The sequence below is a fragment of the Puma concolor genome, chromosome E1, assembly GCF_028749965.1.
Source record: "Puma concolor isolate L17-30 chromosome E1, mPumCon1.1.hap2, whole genome shotgun sequence".
Classification (NCBI taxonomy): domain Eukaryota; kingdom Metazoa; phylum Chordata; class Mammalia; order Carnivora; family Felidae; genus Puma; species Puma concolor.
In genome coordinates this window covers 36,111,466-36,133,410 of record NC_141680.1, presented here as the reverse complement: position 1 = coordinate 36,133,410, position 21,945 = coordinate 36,111,466, and the positions used below count along the sequence as shown (strand labels likewise).

At 39.7% G+C, this 21,945-nt stretch overlaps 1 protein-coding gene across 15 annotated transcripts in view; it reads right to left on the bottom strand.

The window, feature by feature from the left end:
- The window catches only part of MBTD1 (mbt domain containing 1), a 71,403-nt gene that overhangs the window by 21,857 nt on the left and 27,601 nt on the right, over positions 1-21,945 (bottom strand). For 11 of the 15 annotated variants that reach the window (XR_015244063.1, XM_086686939.1, XM_086686941.1 and 8 more), the window contains 5 exons: positions 21,326-21,527; positions 14,037-14,176; positions 12,614-12,728; positions 10,068-10,153; positions 889-1,006 (listed from right to left, as the gene is read on the bottom strand). Coding sequence is in view for 14 of the 15 variants with exons in the window: in XM_086686930.1 (XP_086543056.1) it covers positions 889-1,006; positions 10,068-10,153; positions 12,614-12,728; positions 14,037-14,176; positions 21,326-21,527 (661 nt within the window). In the remaining variant the exon portion in view is untranslated. The remainder of the gene's footprint in view (positions 1-888; positions 1,007-10,067; positions 10,154-12,613; positions 12,729-14,036; positions 14,177-21,325; positions 21,528-21,945) is intronic. The other 4 variants (XM_086686934.1, XM_025917158.2, XM_086686932.1 and 1 more) reach the window with 3 other exon arrangements.

Genomic DNA, 21,945 nt, shown 5'->3' with positions numbered 1-21,945 from the left:
GAATGGCTGGAGAGAAATAGGAAAAGTAGGATGCATGAGATATTGCTCACTAATTTAAGGACAACTTCTTATCTTTTGAATGGCTGTGCACCCCCACACCCCTGCCTGCCATAAAGTGCTACAAGTGCCCCACCGCACCACTCACTGAGCACCTCATCATAAAGGTAGTCCGCGTTTGGCAGATATCAGGTCATGGAATAAACTAGGTTTTACACTTCTGTACATCACTGTGCATCATGTCTAACACAGTAGATACCTAATGCATTACGTGATGAGCCAGAGGGTAACAAGGACTAGGGTACATGGAAAGCAGTGGGGGTGAAGAAAAAGATCCTAAGATGTATGAAATTATCAACACTAGTTTACTTTTGGGTTATGGACATTACCACTTTTCTTAGCACTTCAGGTTTTTGTTACCTTTCAAAGTATTTCCCTATACCAGAGGTTGGCCCACAGATCTGGTCTACTGTCTCTGATGTGTTTTACACTCTGCCACCTAAGAATGGTTTTACATTTTTACTTTTATTGGTTTTACGTTTTTAAATGGTTGCATGTCTTGATACATGACAGTTCTATAAAATTCAAATTTCAGTGCTCATAAATAAAGTGTCACCAGCTCACAGCCACGCCTATTCATTTATGTATCGCTATGGCTGCTTTCATGCTACAACTGCACGGCGGAGTAACTGTGACAGAGATTGTACTGCCCACAAAGCTAAAAATATTTACCACCTGGCTTTTATAGAAAAAAAATTTTTTTTGCTAACCTCTGCCCTGTTATCATATTTATTATTTATGTGGCAACAATTGCAAAATTTACAAATACGCTTTCTTAAAAGTTACAGATATAATTGGCATTTTCGGGTAAATTATTACATGTGCTTTCACCTGCTAATTTTACAATTCCAGCAATCCAGAAGACTTTGGTAGGTAGGCTGCAGTCTGTATTGGGAACTTCTACTCTCACATTTTCTGAGATATCACCCCAGCAGGTCCCCATAGGTGCCTGTCATATAAAAATTATTCAATTATCATCTTATTAACATAAAGCCTAAAACACGTTATTTAAAATAAGCATTACCATCAATAACGGAAATATTAAATTAAAAATGCCATTTAATTCATTCATTTTTCTCTAAAAATATAATTGTTATTTCCCTTTTCACAGAATTCTATTGGGAAAAAGCCAGTGTCAGGGGCAAGCTCAAGATGAAGAGAATTCACATATATTAAAATAGATCCACATTAACTTCAAAATCCAATACTGTTCTAATATAAGACTTGAACAGCAATTTTTATAAAAGCTGAATCACAAACTCAACAGATTTCACAGGATAAAGCCGATTTAAGAAACTTGTTATTTTTAATATACACTCAATGAATGCACTTTACCTCAACCTCTAATTTTAAAGGATCTGGCTAACGAGCAGAAAGAAAAATAATTCCGATCAGCATGTGGTTTCTATTAACAGGAGAAACAAAACTTATCTATATTTTCAACTTAAGTTAAATTCATAAAATAGAAATAGAGTCTGTTAAAACAGATATGGCAAAAACATTGGCTAAAGTTATTAAAAAAGGTGGAGTTGAAGAGTTTTTGGAGCTGCATACCGTGGTAAATTGTCAAGTAACTTATTATTTCTAAATTTCTCATGCAGGAATTACTACAAACAAGAGGAAACTTTCAGTGTTAGAACTGGTAATCATTAGCCTCCACACTACATGGTTATGATGGGGACTCAGGAAACTGATTAAAAGAGCATCATGAAGAGACTTTCCCAAATCTACCATGTTCCCAAATTATAATTTCCATTACATTTTAATCCTTACAACTTGAGGCCATTTACAATTATTTGAAGTTTATGCAATAGCTAATTAAGTCAAATAAGTGAATTTAGGAACATAAATGCTGATAATATTAAATAGTCTCTGTGGCCTTGATAATTGGCTCCTCATTAAATATAACTTAGAACCCTGAACACAGAGAAAAGGACTGGGTGAGGTTATAAAAGACCTGATAATATGAACAAATCAGGAAAAGACAAAACGGCTTCAGAGCTCAAAGATGACTAAACAAAGACATCTACGAGTTACACGATCTAGCCAATTTGAACAGTGGGCAAATGTCTTCCATGCAAGGCTTCTTATACTTTGGTAGATGCCAACCCAATAGGAGGATTAGCCTAAAACAGTACTCAACCCCTATCCTCTCAATAGTTCTGACGTTTCTGAAGGAGAGGAAGAAAAGGTCAAATTAATACTGAACTAGAGTAAGTCTGGAAACCAAAGACAGAATCAAATTATGGTGGTTACTTTAAGTAGCAAGCAATGAATATACCTTAGTAACTTGGAGACAGTGGCCTACCTCAAATATTTGTGATTCTGGAAGAGTACATGTAAACTATCTCCCTGAGCCGTGCAAAAATAAAACAATACATCCAATACGACTACCTCTTGCTGCTGTTTTTGAACTGAAAGACTGGACTCTTCAGGTTCTGCTATCTCCCCCTATATCATTCTAGACTGTAGGGCCATCCCTATTGCCAGCAGATACGATCAGAAAAGGAGAGGCTGGAAGGATGATAGGTAACGTGGATTAAGCTAAGATATAGTAACACCAAGACCATGTATTCATTTCTGTGAGGAAGAACCAATTAGAGCAGATAGATGCAGCTAAATGTATGCACTAAATTAAGGTAGGGTATCAATCCCTCTTTGTTTGGCTGCCAAATCTTGTGGAATGGGTTTAGTTTTTGTTGAGAAGAAAGAAGCATGGTTATGCCGATAAGCTGGGGGTGAGGTTGGCACACTGTTAAGTGAATTTGGCATACAGCACTCCTCTTCGAGCTAGATATGACAATGTCATACCAACTTTTTTTTTTTTCTCAGCCTTAACAATTGTTTGGAGAAAATAACTTTTAGTTACATTTTATTAAAGAAGATGAAGTGTCAATATATTGCTCACTTAAAAAAAAAAGGTTAATATTCACTTTATTGGGGGATATTATGTTTTTGTCCCTACAGTCTGGATTGGTATAGGAGAAAGTAGCAGAAAGTGACATTTGTTCTTGCCTGTAAGGTTGTGGTTCTGCTAGGCCCTCTTAAACCAATCCATATGGTTCACTCTGAGAAACAAAAAACGAAGAAACAAGAACAAAAAAGAGCACCATAGTTACTACTACATAGTGTGTGCTCAATGTGTTGATATGATAAGGTAATTTCATAGATATATCTGCCCTTTTGTTTAAAATGAATATTCTTAAGTGTGGAAGACTAAATGACCCAGGGCTTGACAGCCATCTTCATCCAAGTCATCTGTCTTCTCTTGCTGGCAGGAGGGATACCTCTGAAAGTCTGGATTGGCATAGCATGAACTAGCAGAACCATAATTTACAGGTAACAACAAATTTACCTTCCAGACTCAGGACGAGAGGTCCACCTCAGGCTCCTCCCAAATCAGGAAGATCTGCTTCACCACTTCCTGCTCCAGGGCCACTCGTGAGGGCTATCTGGGAGCGACTCTCCTTCCCTGCAAGGTAAGCTGTCATCAGGTCCTGCAGGACATGGCCAAATCCACATGCTGAGGGCTCCCCAGCACAAATGAATGATAACCTACACCTGACTGTTGTCTATCAAAAAACAACGGAGCGGGAAGTTTTATTTTCTACACTTCAAGAACATTCCCAGATAGGCCAACAGCCCAGATGGCTAGTATTTAGACTCTCAGAGGGCTGATACACTGCCCATGTATGATGTTTTATGGCAGAAATACAATTTCCCTCCACAGAACTGCCAACCTACTTTGATAACCGCCCACAAACTTCAACAAGTGGGCAGACGTTAGCCCTGAAATTGCACGTAAGTAACCAAGAAAGAATCTATCCCACTGATGGATGATATGGCAAATGTACAAAAAGCCACCACTGAAACATCTTAAGACTAACAGGCATGTGATTATTAAAGTTCATCTAGTACAGAAAGATGAAATACTGTTTAGCCAAAAAGGGGAGAAAACATTACTGGAAATTAACTGGAAGGAAATTAGAACTCCTAAATGCTACTTGGCTGGAACTGGTAGGAGGTCGAAACAGGAAAAAAATTGTTCCTTCTTTCTCCAGAAAGTCCACTCACCTTTTGATTTGAGACCAGAATCTACTCTATGAGGTGGTGGCAGCAGCTGAGGGAAGGGTGCCAAGAGTATAAAAGGAAAGTGGGATGCGTGGGGTAGAAGGTTAAGAATGGGAGAATGCTATGAGTGTGTAAAAAGGGGTAGAAAGCAGTGACTACTAATCTGAAAGGCATAAAACAGTCCACAACTTAAAAAAAATTATTAAACCAATACTGTTTAAGAACCGGGAGATCCCAACAGAAAAACAAGAGCCACTTTAGAAAACAGAGCAAAATTAAAATAATCTAGATTCTTTAGGCTTTCTTTAAAACATAAAAAACAGGTGAATTTTATAATACTAGAGCCCCCTGCTTTCCTGCAGAAACTCTACTTCATGGCAACACCCACGACAGCTAAATCAGATGGAGCGCTAACAAGTACTGGGAACACATTGAAGTTTGATTTCCAGTAGGAAGAAATTCTGCGATCCCGGGTGACATACTGAAGACTCTAACTTCAGTTAAAACGGACACGAATACTGGTCTCCAACTTTCAGGGAAGTCCTGGGTATGCATAGTCAAGGCCAGGGAAAAAAGTCAAAAATAATTTTACTTGAAATGGATTATTTTAACCAATAAACACATACTTGAGAAGTTGAGAAGTGGATTATGAGTTTTACAGTAAAGAAAAACTACCGTTGCTGTTCATACACAAACGAAGGACTTTCGTTTTTGACCTTAAAATACAAAAATATGCTTGTGATGTATATTGCAAAGAAGTGTGAAGAAACAAACTTGTCTTCTCAAAACACCTGGCACACGGGTCAGGCGCCAGAGGATTAGAATAGAACATGTAAGTAATAGCAGGAATATCTGTGGAGGCAGGATGAAAAAGCATAGTAAGCTCAGGTTTAAAGTGATTCCATGTATGTGTACAAAGGACCTTTTATTAAAAAAATCAAAACTGCAACTATTTTCAAGGGAGAAAAATGTAGGATGATTTTTGGTCTTAGTAAGGAGTCAACAAGACACCAGAGTACACAGTCCGGGTATCAAACGAAAGAAATCTTAAGTCTGTGAATATGTGTCTGAAGGACTGTGATGTATATGTTTCACGACCACTTGGGATTAGTGCATTTTGGCTTGTGCTGTAGTGTCTAGGAAAGGAATGTGTTACTTGATTTTATAAGGCAGATAATGGGAAACAGCACTGCTTCAATCTTAGACTACAGTCTTTAAAAAATTAAGAATGCTTTAAAGCTCAATGTTGTACATACACAGTGACCAACCGGAGGCTCTCTTGGTTTCAAACACAAATTACTAGAAGAAAATCACCTTGAATTTCATTAATGCCATGTACCTAACTGGCATGTGGTGCTGCAGTACCGTTTTGGGTTTTTCCACAGTTAGGATAGATACAGATACTGCTTTTAGGAGCTGTGAACCAGTAGGAAACAAAGGTAGGAAATACGTATCTGTATATCAGTCTCTGCCCCTGGTTCCTGGCACAGAGCTCTTAAAACCTTTGTAACTTCCTAAGTGGTAAGGGCACCACGAGCACCTTATGTTCTCACGTTTGGTCTCTGACCCTGGATCCCGACAAAGAGCTCCTAAATCCTTTGGAATTTCCTGAGTGATAGAAGCATCTTTTGTTCTAATGAGGAGACTCTGGGTAGGCTCCTAGATGGCCTCAGGATGTGGGCCGGTCACTAGAAAGACCGGGCTAGGAGTAGAAGCTTACAACTTTCAGCCCCAGTCCCCATCCTCCAGGAGAGGGTCTGGAGACTGACTTCATGATTGATCATGCCTGTACGATGAAGCGTTCATCAGAATCTCAAAATACAGGCTTCCCCTGCCATCTAAAAGTAGATAAAACCATAACTATAACCTTAAAAAAGCTGAAGAGGCATAATGTGAGGAAGCAGTAACATTCCCTAAAAGCAAAAATCCTTTTCTGATTTCGTTCTTAGTGAAAAAACGTACTAACGCAGGCCTTTCGTAAAAGTAAAGAGGCATTAAGTCGACTTTTAGATGGCAAGAGAAATCTGTATATGGGATTCAGAGAGCTTCCGAGTTGGTGAGCACCTGGCAGTGCTGGGAGACAGATACGCCCAGAGAGGGTATGGAGGCTCTAGGTCCCTTCTCACAACCTCGACTTACGTATCTTTTCATCTGGCTGTTCACCTGTATCCTTTATTACAACCTGTGTAATAAATGGGCAAATAGTAAGTATTTGTTTTCCTGGGTGCTGTGAGCCATTCTACTGAATGGCTGAAATTACTGAACCCAAGGAGCAGGTCATGGGAACGCTGATTTAGAGCTAGTTGGTCAGAAGCACAGGTAACAACCTAAAACTTTTGACTGGTATCTGAAGTGGGGGTAATCTCGTGGGACTGAGCCCTTAACTTGAGGGTGTGATGAACTCCAGGTAGACCACATCAGAAGTGAGCTGAATTTCAGATACCCAGCTGGTGTAAGAGAACTGCTTGATGTGTGGAAAACCTGCATATCTGGGGTCAGAAATATTATGTGGCAGTAGTGTGTGAGTAAAAGACAAACTATAAGAAAAGTGGTTTTCCTATAAGGGCTTAATTCAAAACCACATTAAAAAAACAAAATACTTTGCATTAGGAAAAGCAGGTTAAACCCCCACACTGAAATTATAATCCAGCTACTGAAAAAAGTAGCAAGAGTTTCATTTACAACAAGAGATGAATCAGATAAGCTAGATGATTTTTAAGACATTTTACAGTGTTGCGACATGATTTACGATTAATTAAAAGCGTTATTACATAATTCAGTGGTTTCCAACCTCAGAGACTGCCACGGAAGGGGAGAGCCCAGGATCAGGGGCCAAGGCTCTGGCCACCCCATCCCACTCTTGCTAGACCGAGGGGTGCAGCTTCCTCTTATCCTACCTAGACTAAGGGAAAAGAGCAGTAATTCTGAAGCTTAAAAAAAAAGAAAAAGTCTCACAACTACCAAACTTTCACCTAGACAAAATGAAAGATATTATTAGTAGACATATTTATAACAGTTGAGACTCAACTTCCATTGCTAATTATAAAAAATGCCAAACATCGCTGTGAGGGACTGAATATAAACCACTGCATAATTACAGCAATTACCAAAGAGGACCCAGTCCTATGCTATACTTTGCAGAAACTTCGTTCTCAGAAGCTGAAAGACAGTGGAAAAGAGAATTCCTCTCTTGAAATCCTGTGATTTTAGAACAAATCACAATCATACTTAAGTGCCAGAAAATATAAAGTGTTTGTTTACCTGTGATCCTTACTCCAGATGAGGGTGGGTTGTGTTAGCGAAGCAAGGTAGTCAGGGCCCTGACACTGCTCCCACCCCCAATTCTTGGTTCATTCAGAACAGCTCTGCTTCCATGTTACACATTGGAGGTTTCTTAAAATTATTTTTTAAGTTGATTTATTTATTTTTGAGAGAGAGAGAGAGAGAGAGAGAAAGCGCGCGCACGCGCGCATGTGAGTGCACGTTGGGGAGGGGCAGAGAGAGGGGGGAAGAGAGAGAGAATCCTAAGCAGGCTCCATGCTGAGATCAGCTTGGGGCTCAATCTCAACAACTCTGAGGTCGTGACCTGTGCCGAAATCAAGAGTCAGATGCTTTGCCGACTGAGCCACCCAGGTGCCAAGTGAAATTATGTTTGAAAAAGAATCTTCTAGGAGCAGGAAAAGGCCCCCAACCTGTGCTTCAGTTGGGGATAAGGCAGATGCAGAGTCTGGAGGAAGTGGGCCCTACTGATGAACCAGTGTTTGGGTGGGCGGTTTGAGTCTTAGCAGATTAGAAGGCGGATGAAAAAAGGCAGGGCCTTGTGTTCCCAGCAGCTCCTGGCAACAGACTTTCTAAAGCCAAAGCCAGTGACTCTCCTTGGAGATCTAGAAAACTATTTTTTTTTCCTAATATTTATTTATTTTTTGAGAGACAGAGACAGAATGTGAGCAGGGGGAAGGGCAGAGAGAGAGAGGGAGTCACAGATTCAGAAGCAGGCTCCAGGCTCCCAGCTGTCAGCACAGAGCCTGACGCGGGGCTTTAACTCAAGAACCATGAGATCATGATCTGAGCCGAAGCAGGATGTTTAACCGACTGAGCCACCCAGGCGCCCCTAGAAAACTATTCTGGGGAAGAACCAGGAAGCGTCAGCTCTAAAGGATAAAATCAACTGTAGCATGAGGTCTGACATAAACCAAATGGCTTCAAGTGAAGATGCTGGTTAAGGCAATAAAGCAAAGTCATTTGTACTAAAATACACTCATAAATTACCAGTATTAGTTGCTTTTCTACTTGGTGAGAAAAAGGCAGTAAAGAAAGACAAGTGGAATAAGAAGACAATGGGTGACAGATGCTTTACTTCTGAGCTAGAGACAGGAGCCTGCATGGTATCATTAATAATACAGTGAAGGCTAGCTGCTCTAACCTATATGATGGAACATTTTAATCTTAACAGCAAAGTTGAAAACAAAATCAATTTTGTTATTATAAAGGAGATTTTCTTATAAGGAACTTTAATATAATATTATTCAAAGACATGGGCATGAAATAAAATATGCTTTTAAAAAAATACCTTGACTACTTACATTAACACAGCTTTACATGGTTTATGACAGCAAAACAGGAAAAAACCGAAATATTAAAGATAGGAAAAGAGATAAAGACTATTCAGAAAGAGACAGCAAAGGTTCTAGGTATTTGGGATAAAAGAGTTATTATAACAGAACTTAATCTGATTTTGAGCTTCTGAAAAGCAGAAAGAAATACAGAGAGAAGAGTTAAACATTTGTTTTGCTATTCTCTTTAATGTTGCTGTTGCCACGTATGTAATGTATTTCACAAAGTGACACTACTATCCACATTATGTAAAGCAAATTATCTACTTTACACCACGATAAAAGTATCTAAGATTCTACTTAGCTTGGTTCAGAGGGTCAGCATGCCACCACATAAGGGCTGAACACTTATGCTTTCAGGAAAGAAAACTAGCAAATTAATGAACTCGAGCTTTATTTTATATTTCTACCACTGATTTCATTAGCTCAGGCTTGATCAAGATCCTTTATTGGCCGTGAACAAATTAAAATTCACTTGGGTTTCCACAGCAAGAACTCAAGGTCACTTGTCCACATGCTGTTATTTAAAAGTAAAGTGCTAACTTAACAAAATGTTTAGTATAAACAAAATTTCATTCATTCATTTTCCAAATTCTCTTTTCTTTTTGTACATAGTCAGTAGCAGATAGAACCTTTAAATATAAATTAAACTTGTAGAAAGGTACAAAAACGTATGGGAGAGAATCACAAATAATTGAATAAAAAGGAAGAGGATCAAAAGGAACGAACCTACTGTCAGATAAAATTTTTAACATACTTCTGAATTACAACATATACTCTCTAAGAATCTACTTGCTAAAAAGAATATCCTGCAAAGGGGTTTCCATGATATATCATGTATTCCAGCCACAATACTATGTTTCTAATAGTTCTTTTTTTGTTTTTCTGATTTTACCCTTGAGGACAAAACATAACTGGAAGAAAGATCCCTCCCTTTCTGAATTATCAGGTCAGACCACAAAGATTTAGGTCACATGCATGATGGATGCTTTGTGTTACACTGAACCACGTGACATTGCCAATACACATGATATACAACAAAACCAGCACTGGATATGGTTCAACTTAATATGAAAATTGGAGGAGACTAGTACTTTTCCCTATTCAAATAATTTCAAATTGTAATTTCTTTGTAGGACGCGTTTACTTGTACAATTTCTACAAGTTATTTCTAGGTACTAATAAGTATCATTTAAAAATTAGCACTTTTATGACAATGTATAAAAAAAAAGATCTTCTAAAGGTAAGATGCTTAGGTGTTGCTGTACCTTCAGATTTAAACAATGACAATGCATTTCAGTACAAGGTGAGAAATTCCATACTCACATGTTTAAAGCAGGTAACTGGAGCTGCTATAAAGCTATTGCTGTTGATGTAGTTACCCCAGCTGAAGCCTTCCATGGAGACTGCTGCTGAAAAAAAATAAATTTAGATATATTACAATGCTCAAATCTTTTATTTATGAGAAAATGTGAAATGACATAAAACTAACGTATCATTTGGAGCACCTGGGTGGTTCAAGTGAGTTAACGGTCTCTTGGTTTTGGCTCAGGTCACAATCTCACGGAGAGATTGAGCCCCATGTTGGGTTCTGCGTGCAGCACAGAGCCTTCCTGGGATTGTTCTTTCTCCCTCTCTGTCTGCCCCTCCCCTGTTCTCTCTCTCTCTCAAAATAAATAAGTAAACTTAGAGAAAAAATAACATCATCTTGAAAGTTTTCTTTTCTCCTACAAAATTTTAAGAACTTTTCTAAATAAACATGAACTTTCACATAGATATTTGAAAACTAATATTAGCTTAAGTCTTCCATGTTCTAAGCAGCAAAGAACAGCTGAGCGCAGAACTGTTCAGAATAAGAAACACTACCATGGCTGCTTTTGGGTTTTTATTCCCATGTAGCTTTTACTGTGCATCTCAATGAGATTTCTTTCTTTCTTTTTTTTTTTGAAGTGTTTTTTTGGGGGGCACCTGGGTGGCTCAGTTGGTTAACCATTTGACTCTTGATTTTGGCTCAGGTGATGATCTCAGGGTCATGAGATGGGAGTCCTGCAAAGGGCTCTGTGCTGGGCATGCAGTTAACTTAAGATACTTAAGATTCTTTCTCTCCCTTTCTCCATGTCTTTTTTTATAAAGTTTTATAAAAGTTTATTTATTTATTTTTGAAAGCAAGCACGAGCGAATATGAGTGAGGGAGCAGCAGAAAGAGAGAGAGAGAGAGAGAGAGAGAGAGAGAGAGAGAGAGAGAGAATCCCAAGCAGGCTCTGCACTGTCAGCGGAGAGCACAACATAGGGCTTGAACCCATGAATCATGAGATCACAACCTGAGCTGAAATCAAGAGTCAGACACTTAACTGACTGAGCCACTCAGGCTTCCCCAAAATTTTAAGTAATCTCTACACCCAATGTGGGGGTCGAACTCATGATCCTGAGACAAATAGTTGCCACTCTTCTGACTAAGGCAGCCAGGTGCCCCTTTCAGTGAGATTTCTCTCCAGTATCTGCCACTAATACCTTACCTTCACTAGGGTTTTTCATTGCTTCAGTCCCTACTATACTTCCTTGCTTCTGCCTTCCTGTTAAGAATCTTCTATCAGGGGCCCTAGATGGCTTAGTCAGTTAAGTGTCCGGTTCTTGGCTTTGGCTCAGATCATATCTCGTGGTTTGTGAATTTGAGGCCCCTGGCAGGTGCTGCACTGATAGCACAAAGCCTGCTTGGGACTCTCGCTCTCTGCCCCTCCCCCACTTGTGCTCTCTCTCTCTCTCTCTCTCTCTCTCTCTCAAAATAAACTTAAAAAAATCTACTAGAAATGATCCTTTCTCAATCTCTTCCTTTTATGACTCTCATCTCCCCACTACCTTTGAAGCCCGCTAAATGTCCTATCATTTTGCTTATTATCTCCATAATGCTCCCCACCAGACACAGCATAGAAGTGGAACACAGAAAATAACCAAATAAAAAATGTTTTTGAAATTATTTAAAAAAAAATTTTTTTTGATGTTTATTTATTTTTGAGAGAGAGGGCTAGCGAGCAGGGGAAGGGCAGAGAGAGAGGAGAGAGAGAATCCCAAGCAGGCTCTGTGTTGTCAGCATGGAGTCTGATGTGGGGATTGATCTCACAAACTGTGACATCTCTACCTAGGCTGAAAGCAAGAGCCAGATGCTCAACTGACTGTGCCACTCAGGCACCCCAGAATTATTTTTTTATTTATTTTTGAGAGAGGGTGTGAGCAGGGGAGGGGCAGCGAGAGAGGGAGACACAGGATCTGAAACAGGCTGCAGGCTCCGAGCTGCTGGCACAGAGCCTGACTCAGGGCTGGAACTCACTAACCATGAGATCATGACCTGAGCCAAAGCTGGATGTGTAACTAACTGAGCCACCTAGGCGCCCCCCCAATAAAATACGTTAAGGATATTGCCACAAGCACTGTGAAACTGTCAACACAATTACTCTCTTCTAGAATTGTTTGTGTATTTATTTATTTTTATGAAGTTTATTTGAAAGAGAGAGAGACAAGGCGAGCAGGGGTAAGGCAGAGAGAGAGAGAGAGAGAGAGAGAGAGAGAGAGAGAGAGAGAGAATCCCAAGCAGGCTCTGAGCTGCCAGTGCAGAGCCCACTGTGGGGCTTGAACTCTGAAACCGTGAGGTCATGACCTGAGCTGAAATCAAGAGTTGGACGCTTAACTGACTAAGCCACCCAGGTACCCCTAGAATAAATTATTGAAACCAAAACCATCATCAGGAAGCCTAATGTCATAATGTACTAGTAGGACAGAGAAATAGCTTAGTTAACAAAATCCAAAATTTAAATGTTGACTAAAACTAGGTGAATCATTATCAAACATTTCACTTCTACTATATTCACCAATATTACCTGCTTTAGTCTTTGCTTGATTTTGCAAGGTAGCTTGATACTGAGCATATGCAGCTAGTTTAGCAACTAAAGGTTGTTTCTGAAGAACTTTTGCTTTCTTTGTTGGAGGCTTACCCTAAAACAAGAAGAGTTAAGTAAATAGGATTCTTTTTCATTCATCCCCCTCCACCGAAAAAATTAACTTGATCGCATACTACTCATTCTGCTTAAGTAAACATCAAGGGTTTAGAAAATTATTAAAGCAGAGGAAACATACAAGGAATTTTAACATGAGAATTGGTTTTTGGAGTTCTGCTACAATGTAGACATCTATTATGGGTAGCAGAGCTGGCACAGACTAAAACAGCAATATGCAAATTAATATGTTAATAAAAAATTATATCCCATAAGATGTTAAAATATAGGCTGTGGTGGATACTTGATTCCTTCTTATACTAGATAAAACCAGTGGTTATTCACTCATGCAGGTTGCCAAGCATTGCTATTTATATGGTAAGAGAAGATAATTTAATGTTTAAAGAGCAAGTGACTGAGGTTTATACCTTTAGTGCTAACGCAAAAGATCAATGACAAAATGATCATGGGCCAAATTCACAGTGTGACAAACTGCCATCCATTTGGGTACAGACCACTGCTCAGGATCTTAGGTACTGTCTATCTGAAATATAGAAATACATCTAAGTGATGTATTTCCTTAATTTGGGGAATTTTTATAAATCCTTTCAGTGCTATGTAAGGATCACAATCAATTACAGGCGAATAAGAAAAATGTGATCACTCAAATAAAATATATTACAAAAATCAGTTAAATGCCTTAAAAACACTGTTTATATGCTACAATAGTTAACAACTTAGTCAAATGGTCGAATCTCCATTTTGTATTGTAGGCATTGATGTACATTTAAAGAAAGATGATTTTCTTTTTATACCATGAACGTTTTCAAAAACGTTAGTTGGATTAACCAAACACAATCGTTCAAGGTATCAAACAGGCTGTGATCGAAAGTACAAAGCAGATATGATGGAGAAGTAGAACCACAGGGTATATCATTTCCCCCCAAATGCTGCATTGATTCTACCTTGATGTTAACTCAAAAGGAAACCAGGGGGGAAAAATGGCTTCAATTTCTGTATATAACAAGGCGTTTATTACATTTATACTTATTTAGAAAAAGGGTGTTTTTAATTCACTTAAACAGTTTCATCGTTTACTTTGGATAGTATGCCTTGTCTATTATAATAGCTGTTCAATTTTACAGGCTGAACAAACTTTGGGGATCACATATTTCTGAAAAAATGGGGGGTATAAAATGGTAACTGGCCAACTGGGTAGAAGTGGAGTGCAGTGAATCACAATCCAATGACAGATAAACAGTGAAAGCCATAGAAATAACAGATAAAAAGAATAAGAAGGTTTCTGTACCGTTACCTGAAGTCTGGCCAAAATGCTTGCCTTCTTGGAGTTTGACGAATAGCTTCTTGAACATGAAACACTACAGAAACGCTTTGTTTTGGAGTAAAAAGCATCTCGCACACCAACCATCCCACACATTTCGCAGGTAGCTAATTAAGAGAACAAAAACAATGGTGTTATTATGATCGTGTAATAAAACCAATTTTTATCTAACAGTTTAATAATTACTTAAGTGTTAATTTAAATATCTGCCTTCTAACAGAAAATTTCTTCTGTTATACAAACGACAGAAAAGCCCACACAAAAGTTAGAGAAAATACTGATATGATGCCATGGCCACGGCTCCAGAGGGTCTGACCGCAGCTCAAGGTTTAACAGAGGGTCTAAGCCCACAAACAAAATAAATCAGATTCAACTTACATTTCCTTAGTGCTCACTGTGTGCCAGGCATTTTCCTATACATTAAGAGCTCCAGCCTTTGAAAGGATTATAAACAAAAGAGGAAAAGAAGTGCAATGCAGCTAAGGAGTAACACAAAGGGCAAGCTAAAAAGAGCCAAGTCTTGGAAAAATGTTAAGGGTCATACAAAGATTCTTTCAAGTTATGTTCAGAGGACAAGGAGGAAAGGAGAGGGTCAAAGCCTGAGGTAGGTGCTTGATTACTCACTGATAACAGAGGAAAACAAAACCCTATTAATGTGCCTCTTTTGTAAATTAGCATAATAGACAATGATCTGAAAGGCAGAAGAAGGGTCACAAGAACTGAAGTTCAGAATAGGTAAACAGATATATACGTGGGACTGGGACTGCTAGGTCATGACAGTTCTATTTTTAATTTTTTGGGGAACTGCCATATGGTGTTCCATAACGGATATACCAATTTACATTCCCACCAGCAGTATATAAGAGTTCCCTTTTTTCCACATCCTTACCAACATTATCTCTTATCTTTTTGATAATAGCAATCATAATAGGTGTAAGGTGGTATCTCATTGTGGTTTTGATGGGTATTTCCCTGATGATCAGTGTTGTGGAACACCTTTTCATGTACCTGTAGGCCAACTGTATGTCTTCTTAGGAAAAATGTCTATTCAGGTCCTTTGTCCATTTTTCACTTAGATTATTTGTTTTTTTGCGACTGAGTTGTAGGAGGTCTTTATCAGATATGGTTTGCAAATACTTTTTCCCATTCTGTAGGTTGGCTTTTCAATTTATTGTTTCCATTGCTGCGCAGACCTCTTTAGTTTGACGTAGGCCCATTTGTTTTTGTTCTCTTATCCAAGGAATCACTACAAGACCAGTGTCAAAAAGCTTTCTCCTATGTTTTCTTCTAGTTTTATATTTCTAGGTTTTACACTGAAGTCTAATCCATTTTTTAAATTCTTTTTGTTCTTTTTAAAGTTTATTTACTTTGAGAGAGAGGGGAGAGAGAATCCCAAGCAGGCTCTGCACTGTCAGCGCAGAGCCCAATGTGGGGCTCAAACCCACAAACCAGATCATGATGTGAGCTGAAACCAAGAGTTGGCCCTTAACCAACTGAGCCACCCAGGTGCCCCTAAGTCTAATCCATTTTAAGTTAATTTTTGTTGAGTGGTATAAGACAAGGATCCACTTTCATTCTTTTGCACGTGCATATCCAGTTTTGCCAACACCCTTTATTAAAGAGACTGTCCTTGCCCTATTCTGCATTCTTGGTGCCCTTGTCAAAAATTAGTTGACTGTAGGGGCACCTGGGTGGCGCAGTCGGTCGAGCGTCCGACTTCAGCCAGGTCACGATCTCGCGGTCCGTGAGTTCGAGCCCCGCGTCAGGCTCTGGGCTGATGGCTCAGAGCCTGGAGCCTGTTTCCGATTCTGTGTCTCCCTCTCTCTCTGCCCCTCCCCCGTTCATGCTCTGTCTCTCTCTGTCCCAAAAATAAATAAACGTTGAAAAAAAAAAAAATTTTTTTTAAAAATTAGTTGACTGTAAATCAGTATCTTGAACAGATATCTGAATTCCCATGTTCACTGCAGCATTAGTCACAAGAGCCAAGAAAATGCAAACGCTTAAATGTCCTTTGGTAGCTGAATGGATGCATAAAGTGTGGTATATATATACATATATGAAGTATTATTCATTGTAGTGGAATATTATGCATCCACAAAAAAGAAGGAAATCCTGGCACTGTGACAACACGGTTGAACCTGGAGGGCAGGGCATATGCTAAGTGAAATACTGTATGGGATCATTTTCATGTGGAATCAAAAAAAAAAAAAAAAAAAAAAAAAAAAAAGCCGATTTCATAGAAACAGAAAATAGAATGGTGATTACCAGGGATTGGGGGGAGGGGGACAGGTAGGTCAAAGGGTACGACATTTTAGTTATAAGAAGAGTAAATTATGAGACACTAACATACAGCATGGTAACTATAGTTAATAATGCTGTACTGCATACCGGGAAGTTGCTGAGAGTAGATACTGTGTTCTTCCCCACCACCCCAACACAAAGAGTTATGTGAAACCATGGGTATTATTTATCTCAATCTTGGTAATCATCCCACAATGTATATCAAATCATCACACTGCACATGTTAAACATATGCAACTATCTTTGTCAATTATTCCTGAGAAGAGTTAGGAAAAAACAAAAAAACAAAAAATAAAACACCAGAAAGTAACAGAGCAAAAAACTGCCGGAGTGGGCTCAAATCTCCGCCCAAACAGTTAAACTTAGAAGGGCTTATAGTTTTAACCAGTACTTATAAATCTATTGAGAAATCATGAAAGGAAGGTACCACAGGATTAGAGATGAAGAAAGGGTGTTTAAGGAGAGAAAAAACTGAATGGTTTTCTGTCGAAAAAGTTACAGGGGTGCCTGGGTGGCTCAGTCGGTTGAGCATCCAATTCTTGATTTCGGCTCAGGTCATGACTTCAGGGTTCATGAGATGGAGCCCCTGCGTTGGGTTCTGTGTGGATAGCACGGAGGCTACTTGGGTTTCTCTCTCTCTCTCTCTCTCTCTGCCCCAACTCTGCTGGCACACACGTCCTCTCTCTCTCAAAATAAATAAGCATTTAAAAAAAAGGAGGGGCTCCTGGGTAGCTCAGTCTGTTGAGCGTCCGACTTCGGCTCAGATCAAGATCTCGTGGTCTGTGAGTTTGAGCCCCGCGTCGGGCTCTGTGCTGACAGCTCAGAGCCTGGAGCCTGTTTCAGATTCTGTGTCTCCCTCTCTCTCTCTGCCCCTCCCCCGTTATTGCTCTGTCTCTCTCTGTCAAAAAATAAGTAAGCATTAAAAAAAAAGTTTAAAAAAAAGGAGAAAGAGTTATAGAACAGATTAAAAAGGTCTGTGACCATGTAGCTAAAGAAGCTGTGACCCAAAGGGGATAGTGAATCTTTGGCAAGAATTATACATATCAAACTATACTTCCTGTGAGTAGGATATAAGCTCCACCAGGGTAGGGACTATTCTATATTGTTTTATCTCTGTATCTCTAGTATTTAAAACAGAGCCTGGCACATATAAAGCTTCAATAAACCTTATTTCCTTTTGTTATAATATTACTGGACTGGTATAACTAAACCATGGCAAGAGTATACAATCGACCCTTGAACAACAGGGGTTTTGAACTGCATGGGTCCATCTATATGTGGGTTTTTTCCAATAAATAAGATACAGTGTTGTAAATGTGTTTTCCCTCTTACGATTTTCCTAAAGATATTTTTTCTTTACCTTACTCTATTGTAAGAATAGATTAAATAATACAAAAAACAAACAAAATATCATGTGTTAATCGACTATTAGTGTTACCAACAGTAGGCTATTAGTAATTAAGTTTTTGTTTATTTATTTTGAGAGAGAGAGAGAGAGGGAGAGGGAGAAGGAGAGGGAGAGAGAACCCCAAGGAGGTTCCATGCTCTGCGCTAACTCAAATGCCATGCTAGATCTCATGACTGTGAGATCATGACCTGAGCAGAAATCAAGGGTCAGACACCTTTCTAAAAAATATTATTTATTTATTTATTTTGAGATAGAGAGCACAAGCAAGGGAGGGGCAGAGAGAGAGGGAGAGAGAGAATCAGCACAGAGCCTGATGCAGGGCATGAACTTACAAACCATCAGACCATAACTTGAGCTGAAATCAAGAGTTGGATGCTTAAAGGGCTGGGCCACCCAGGTGCCCCTAGTAATTAAGTTTTTGGGGAGTCAGAAGTTACACATAGATTTTCAACTGCATGGGAGATTGGCATTCCTGACCTATGTTGTTTGAGGGTCAACCATGTATTAATAGGAGTTAATATGGGTTTTAAAAAAAAATTTTTTTTTTAGGAGTTAAAACATTTGATAAAATCTCTCATGCAGCTTTGTCAATAAAGATTGAGAAATTTAAGGTCCTGATAAGTGAGTAGAAACTTTTTTTTGTTTTTTTAATGTTTATTTATTTATTTATTTAGAGAGAGAGCAGGGGAGGGGCAGAGAAAGAGGGAGACAGAGAATGCCAAGCAGGCCCAGCAGTGTCAGCACAGAGCCCAACGTGGGGCTCAAACCCATGAACCGTGAGATCATCACCTGTGCTGAAACCAAGAGTCGGACTCTTAATCAGCTGAGCCACCCTGGTGCCCAAGGAATTTTTTTTCTTTTAAAGTTTATTTATTTATTTGCTTTTCAGTAATCTCTACATGCAACTTGGGGCTTGAACTCACGACCCTGAGATCAAGAGGTGCACGCTCTTCCAAGTGAGTCAGCCAGGTGCCCCAATAATGGGCAGTATTTTGACACAGCCTACAAGATTCTGTTACCAGGCCCTGGGCTGTTCAACTTTTTAAGACTAGAATACCTCCAGGGCATTATTATCAAGTCTGCAAATGACACAAAACTAGAAGATTATATAACACAACCTTCAATGTTAAATGATAGAATTAGAAGTAAACAATTTCTAAGAAGATCAAAATTCAGTAAGAAAAAGGTTACATGGGATAATTTAAAGTTTTAAAAAATCCACTGCAGCTGGAAAGGGGCTAGAACTTAGCAGGTCTCAAAAGGAAAGCCCCCGGAAGATTCTTGTCTCCAAATCCAGAGCCTGTCCTGTTGCGGACTGAGGTGGTGCCTAATTCTCACCAGATACCTGCCACACTCAGGGACAGGCTCCCAAAACAGCACAGTGTGTAGCTCAACCAGTGTCCACTGGTTGCAGGGGAAACCTCTGCAGCCACACCTGCTGTCCATCATCCTGGTGGACGGGCCTGGGGACGTCCACACCAGTTTTCTGCCCTCAGACTGCATCAGCCAGGCCTCTTAACCTGGCTTTGGGCTGCTGAGGTTCTAGGACAGTTATTCCAGCACGGATCACCTCCACTCCACTTCCTTTCATCAAGAGAGCCATTAACAGAAACATACAGCTGATTTCATCTATCAGGTCCACCTATAGACCCAACTTGGGAGTAAGCTTGAAATCACTCCTGGGCCCTCTTCAGGGCCCAAATCATTTTTCAATTTTTACAATCAGAACGTTATCATGGCAGACTCACTCCTGAATCTAAGTGGTATCAAACAAGGCTGGCTCCTGTTCTCATTCAGCATTCCCAGGCATCCATGGTGTAACTGCAGCCCCAGCTGGAGTTTTTGGGGATACTTCCTCTTATCCTTGTCCTCCGGCCACCCTGCCTAGCAGGTACCCACATCCCAACTGTACAGATGGAAAAACAGGCTCAGTGAGTTAGAGGCCTGCCCAAAGCCAAAAACTTAACTCCAAATCTTCCTGATCCACCTTCTTTCCCCTCTTCCCTAGTCTCTGCGATGTCCTTGGAAATGACCTTGTCTGGCTCCCAAGTGAAGTGGGAGCATGTCCTTCCACTTTTGCCAATAGGAAGCCTCTCTGCTGACAGCAAGTACCAGATGCCTGGACCCTGAAAGAGGCCCTCGGTGAGCACTGACTGATTTAAAAATAAGCTTTCGGACACTGCATGCCCAAAGACGGTTGTACCACCAGATCTTTCATCTCTCTGCAATGTTTCGTTTGGACAATCACTTACGTGCCTGCCACATCTGAATGGCTCAGCATGATTCCTTCAAAGTCCTACTTCCCAATCTTTGCTAGTATAGTTCCCTTCTTCCACAGGGTTCTCCCACAGCTTCCACCTTTGTCCTTCAAAGCCAGCTCAAATCTGCCTGCCCTGTGAAGCCCTCCCAGATTAGAATTCATCGCCTGCCCTTCATGTTCCCATAGCCCTTGCTCGTGCCTCTCCTAAGGTATTATTCAAATCAACCTCATATCGTTTATTAAAAAATAAAAAGTCGGAGCATCTGGCTGGCTCAGTCGGTGCAGCACGTGACTCTTGATCTTGGGGTTGTGAGTCTGAGTCCCATGTTGGGTGTAGAAATTACTCACAAATAAAATATCTTTTAAAAAGTCAACTGCTAACAGACAAGACTGGTTTAACTGGTTTAGTGGTGAATCTGTAGTAAAGACTAAAGGGTTTCAGTTATACATGAAATCAGTATTACTTTCAAAAAAGTTAAAGCAATTCTGTGGCCTACCTGCTGCCCTAATTACACAGGTGACCAGCTGCCCTTATTACACAGGTGACTAGCCATTTGCCTGAGGTGCTTCCCAGGATATGGGATTTTCAATCCTAAAAACAGGACAGTCTTGGGCAAGTCATGTAAGCTGTCACTCCAGCACCATGAAATCTGAAGCATGCCCAGAGGAAAGTGAGCAGGCTATTGATGAATTAAAATCATTGTGACACTATGACAGATCGCTGAAGCAATTAGGGTCACTTGGGACTGTTCTAGTGTGAACAGTTATCATCATTAACAAGGATTAGAATTCTTCTCTGTACCTTTAAGAGGCAAAATTAAGACCCAAAGACAAAATTCAGAACAAGGATAATTTTGGTTCAATACGAAGAATAATCTGGTAATTAGAGATACCATATCATTGGATGTGTTAAAATAGAAAACTTCTTATAAGGAATTTTTGTAGAGGAGAGAAACTCATTCTGCAAGTGTATCAGCTCTATAAGCCTGTGATCCTACACACTTTCAGTTACATTGGGATTTATTACCTAATTACTGAATTTACGTCCACATTGTGATTCTCAACAGCCTTCTGTTTTTATTTTGCTCTACTTGCTTTCTGCCAGAACACGGCAGGTAGGCAAGATAGATCAAATGGAAATCTAGTGATCTCATCTACAACTGTAAGTTTCAGACTGCGTTTCTTTTTCCCTTGAAAAATTCCAAGGAAGGGAAATGAAAGAAGAAATGAAATCAGAACATACCCTCCAATATGAAGCTGCATAACAGTGAAAGGCGGTATACTCACCCATGCCAGATTTGCCATCCGGGTATGTGTACACTTGTCCATTGTTTTTGATAATTGGGAGGTTAGAAGGTAAAGGAGCAACTTCTTCTTCACTCTCCTCGGAGCTGGAGCTGCTACTTGTGTCCTCACTGCAGCTATCATAACCGTCAAACATCCCGAAAGAGTCTCTTCTTTTCCTTTCAGGGCGTGAAGAATGTTCAGTCTTAAAAGTAGAAAAAATCAATAATACATGACACAGCACAGATACACAACCACCACCCCAAAGAATTTAGTTCAAATTGTGATGATATTTGGAAAACGAAGATCTAGCCCTGACGAATAATAATTTTATTTTGTAACAAAATGTTTGTTTCAAAATGGAGCCTTTCCTTTCTACAGGGTGCAAATTTATCAGCCACCATGTTAGCTAATAAGAATACCAATGACAACAATAAACACGGAACACAATCAGAAGATCACCATGTAATTCAAATTCAAATAGTAATTGCTATAAACTAGGTAGGTCACTTCTCTATAGAAAGAATCAGAGGGGTGCCTGGGTGGCTCAGTTGGTTAAGTGTCTTGGGTCATGATCTCACAGTTCGTGGGATCGAGCCCTGCATGAGGCTCTGTGCTGACAG